The sequence below is a fragment of the Otolemur garnettii genome, unplaced genomic scaffold (assembly GCF_000181295.1).
Source record: "Otolemur garnettii isolate 467f Iridium unplaced genomic scaffold, OtoGar3 scaffold00041, whole genome shotgun sequence".
NCBI classification, from domain to species: Eukaryota; Metazoa; Chordata; class Mammalia; order Primates; family Galagidae; genus Otolemur; species Otolemur garnettii.
In genome coordinates, this window is record NW_003852436.1 from 7,860,348 (window position 1) to 7,865,110 (window position 4,763).

The 4,763-nt window shown below is 40.5% G+C and overlaps 1 protein-coding gene across 1 annotated transcript in view; it reads left to right on the forward strand.

Annotated features, from left to right (window-relative positions):
* Positions 1-4,763, forward strand: part of ARHGAP10 (Rho GTPase activating protein 10) — a 293,594-nt gene that overhangs the window by 138,304 nt on the left and 150,527 nt on the right. The window contains exons 14-15 of the mRNA XM_023513448.1: positions 813-840; positions 3,042-3,083. Of these exons, the coding sequence (XP_023369216.1) occupies positions 813-840; positions 3,042-3,083 (70 nt within the window). The remainder of the gene's footprint in view (positions 1-812; positions 841-3,041; positions 3,084-4,763) is intronic.

The window sequence follows — 4,763 nt, forward strand, 5'->3', positions numbered from 1 at the left end:
GGAGTCTCTCTTTGTTGCCCTCGGTAGAGTGCTGTGGCATCACAGCTTACAGCAACCTCCAGCTGTTGGGCTTAGGTGATTCTCGTGCCTCAGCCTCCCAAGTAGCTGGGACTACAGGTGCCCAGCACAAGGCCTGGCTATTCTTTTGTTGCAGTTTGGCTGGGCCTGGGTTTGAACCCACCACCCTTGGTATATGGAGCCGGTGCCCTACTCACTGAGCTACAGGCACCTCCCAGCTTAAAGGTAGTGATTATGGATCCAGAGGCACCAGAATTCAGCCTGTTTGCCACTTTCCAAGCACTGCTTTTATTTTGGTAGACTAGTGGCCTTTGGAGTTGAGAATTTGGCAGATCCTATATTGAATTGGGGGTTTAGTGAGAAAAATTTTAGAAAATGTCAAGGAACCAATTTAAATACATTCCACTCCTAGTATTATGAGTCTAAATAAACTGCCAGTGCAGGTACCAGGTGGGCTTATCTGGAAAGCATTTGCCAATTTAGCAGAAATTAGTAAAAAAAAAAAAAAAAAGGAAAGAGCATGGTTTCTAAGTACAGGAGGGGTCATATACAGTAAATAGAGGTTTCAGAACAGAGTGTGTGAAATGGACAAGATGAAGTTTTCTCATGATGACAGAGAGCACTTTGGTGAGAGTACAGGAAATGGGAATGAGGACATTGGTCAGCCATCTTGACCTGGCATTTGAGAAACAAAAACTCAATATAAAAAAAAAAATTGAGGCTGGGCACAGTGGCTCACATACCTATAATCCTAGCGTTCTGGGAGGCTGAGGTGGGAGATTCCTTGAGCCCAGGAGAGCCTGAGCAAGAGAGAGACCTCCATCTCAACAACAAAAACCCAAACGAACCGAAAAAGACAGGGTGTCCCCAAAGTTGCCCCTCATGTTGCCATATGTATGGAAAGTAGGATATTGTAACTAAATGTACCTTTTTAAACAAAATGGTCATTACAGAATTTTACAAAATGCTTACAAAATGCTCTGTGTGTATTGACCACCTCTTCGTAAAATTTTGTAATGAATATTTCATAAATAAAAGTACATTTAGCTACAATTTCCCATTTCCCCTATGTATGGCAACATTAGTGGCAACTTCTGTGACACATTGGAAAATTTAAAAAAGTTAAATAAAAATTGATGCTAGGTTGGAGGAGTGTATTACCCTCGCCAAAAAAAAAAAAAATAGTGGTTAGAATTTTTTGTGTGTCATCTTACCATATCTGAGCTGCATTTAACCTCTGTAGTTTTATTTCTATTTATTTCTAATTTGTCCTTGAAAGTTGTAGCTGGGAGTTGGTAGTATTTAGAGCACTTACGGTTACTGAGACTCCACATAGCTTATACTAATCTTTAGTAAAGTCAATGCATTAACTAGAATATTTCTCCCCAGAGATTCAAATACATTGGAAAGCAAATTTCTGTAGCACAAGGGGATCACATGACAAATTATTGAGAAGTGGCATGTGGCAGTGTAACCTTGCAGACGTATTTAACCTCTCTTTTGGAGTAAAGAGCCAAGTAATTAACTCAGATATACAGACAAGGGAATATTCAGTTATGTGTTTATGTGGGGACACTAGTATTTTTGGCAGGTGCTTTGTAAGCCTTGTGAAAGTGGGCATTAAAATTCTTAAAGGCTGTCCAGAATTATCACTTTACTATTTCAGATGTAGTTATTTAAATTATGGGCAGGGGTTCACTCTTTATGTAAATACTAGATGTTAAAAATAGTGGTCAAAAATGAGTTTCATCTTATTGATTAGAATACAGCCATATCTTTGTTGTCCTATAGCTATAAAACTGAGTGTTTGAGATGTCTATAAACTTTCAATAAGTCTCTTAAGAACCATGTCCTATTCATCTTATTTTTGCTAGTTTAGCATACCTCAGTAAGAGAGAACGTGCTCTCAGAGATGTCCCTTTTTGTTACTTATCTTTGCATCTCAGCATATGAGAGTATGTAAACTAGGAAATCACAACACTCTTTCTTGGATCGAATACCTCTGACAACAGATATGTGGGCTTTTTCTTGCGTGGACCAATTCTTCAGTGCCAGATGAGTGCCCTACAATTCAAGAGTCAGTGTCATATCCCACAAGTGAAGAATTCATTCCCACCTGACTACTTGTCCTTCAGATGCCAGTCATGAGTCTGGGTCTTTCATGCATACTTTAGACTAACTGGCTATAAATGGGAGATTCCCACAACCCCCTCCTTGGGTTCCATAACTTGCTAGAGTGCCTCACAGAACTCAGGGGAACATTTTACTTATGTTCACTGTTACGTTATGAAAGAAGCAATGTGGGAACAGCCGCGTGGAAGAGACATACATGTAGGGCAAGGTATGGAGTGAGGTCTGAGTGTGCACGGAGCTCCCGCCCTCTGGGTGCTCCACCCTGCCGGCACTTCCATGTGTTCATCCCCCTGGAAGCTCATCAGATCTCACTCTTTAGGAGTTTTTTTTAGAACTTAACGTTCAGCTGTGTGTAGTGGTTAGCACCTGTGGTCCTAGCTACTCAGGAGGCTGAGAAGGGGGAGCATTTCTTGAGCCCAGGAGTTTGAGGGTACAGGGAGCTCTGATGGTGCCATTGCCTGGGAACAGAATAAGACCCCATCTCTTTAAAAGAAAGAAGAAAAAGAGTTCAGCTCCCCTTTAAAAAAAAGCACTAAATCTCCAGTTTACTTTCCAAGAGGTGGAATCACTAGCGATCACTAGTCTTTCTGGAGTTCAGCCCCATCCTGAGGCTACCCAGGGTTTCTGTCCTAAGTTAGCTCATTAGCATAATAAACTCTGGTGGGCTCTGGTGGCTTCATTATGAATAACAAAGGACATTCCTACTCAGGAAATCACAAGGATTTAGGATGTCTGTGCTGGGAAGCAGGGACAAATACCAAATTAACATTTCTTGTCATTAACCGCTGTCAAGTTTATAAAAATATGCGAAGTTCTAAGTGTACCTACTTGAACGATTTTTATTGATTTGTTAAAAATACTGTTTTTCCTTTCTCTCTTTTATTAGCTGTTCCATAGTTTTAATAGAGCCATCATACCAAGACCTGAAGGAAGTAAGTGCTAATTTATGAAAATGACTATTCCTCTCACTTTTTCTCCTGTTACTGTGAGTGCACTACTGATTTCAAACTGCTGCCGGGGGTGGTGGGGTGGGGGGCGGGTTCTCAGCACCCTCTCCAGCTAGTCCTAGTGTATGTATGGTCTCACCCACTGAGAACTTCCTCAGTTTCCTGGACTACTCTAGCCCCCACTCATCTTCCCTATCTGTGAGTTTTTCTATGAGTCTTTCTTTACAAAAACCAAACAACTGTCTCTCCCATTCACTTGGATATTTATTCTTATAACCATAAACAGTCACATTAAGAGTTTCAGGTGGGCACCCTCCAGCCTAAGTTGTAAGTGATATTCTTCATCCTTAGTCTCTGAGTTTGGGCTTCGTAAACAATACACATATATCATTGGGCCTTGGAAAATGGCAACAACCAAGAACAGCTAAACACGTTTCAATTTTCTAGAATGAGCTTCACACGCACTATATATACTAGAAGAAAACGAACCACTGCCCACCTCTATACCCTTGGATTTTACTGAGATGAAACAAAAATGTGATCAGATTTTCTCGGTTTTTTATGAAATTATTTTTAATATATTTGGAGGCATCTGGGCTGTATTTGTCAAATGTCTAGTTTGGAAACACTGTTATATAACATGTGATTTCAGGGTAATCATGATCACTTGAGCCAACACTTGAATCAAGCACAGCTCTTCTGGCCCAGCACTGGAGGTGGGCGGGGTGCCACAGAGGGCAGCACACCCACGGGAGTGCCTTTCCTCCCCTCCCCAACCCGTGGTCTTCTCTTCCTCTGTCTTCTTCCTTTCCCTTCCTCCTTTCCTCTCATTTTCTTTTTCTTCCCTCCTTTTCTCCTCCCCCTTCCACTTTTCTCCTCCTCTCCTTTTCCTTTTCGTTCTGTCATAGAGAAGTTAAAACATGCCAAGAAGTACACTAGGACTCTGTAAGTTGACTACTGAGGGGACTGTGACAAACTGGTCAACATACAGAGGTGGTCAGTCTAAGGAACTAGGCCTACTGTACTGATACGTACAGGTGGTGCATGTCTGGTCTGTGAAAATTAGGTTAACTTGAGGTAGCTAGTGTAGGGAGGTGGTCAGCTGTGGAAGCTCTACTGTACTTGCATTTTAGAAATCTTTGTGAATAGTGGAGTCGTGAACAGAAAATCACTGCCCAATTTTCTTCATTGAAATTTTCTTCAAGCGCAGTACTATGCATTATGCACAAAGTTTATATTCATGGATTATTTATGTAACCCTTCTGGGAGCCAAGGGTTAGTGTTACTGTTCCCTGGGTTCTAAATGCAGTGGCCAAGGCGACTACTGTTCTTGATGGAATTCTTGAAACAAGAATTGCCTTTCATTAGGATATACAAAATGCCAGCCTAATCGCAGGCAAGCGTCCATATTAGAAAAAGTATAAAATTATATTTTTAAAATAGCCTGTTCTGCCATATGAATCATCTGTTTTAAATTTATTATGAAAATAATAAAATATTTTAAAAGCTTGGAGCAGGGTGTAAAGTATCAAAATTTTAAAACAAGCTTATTGCCCAAATATTTTTAAAAAGCTTTTCTTGAATTTTTTTCCTCCTATGCTAAAAAGTTTGTGTTTTTAGACTGTCAAGTAATTTAAGAACATTTACACACACACACATACACAC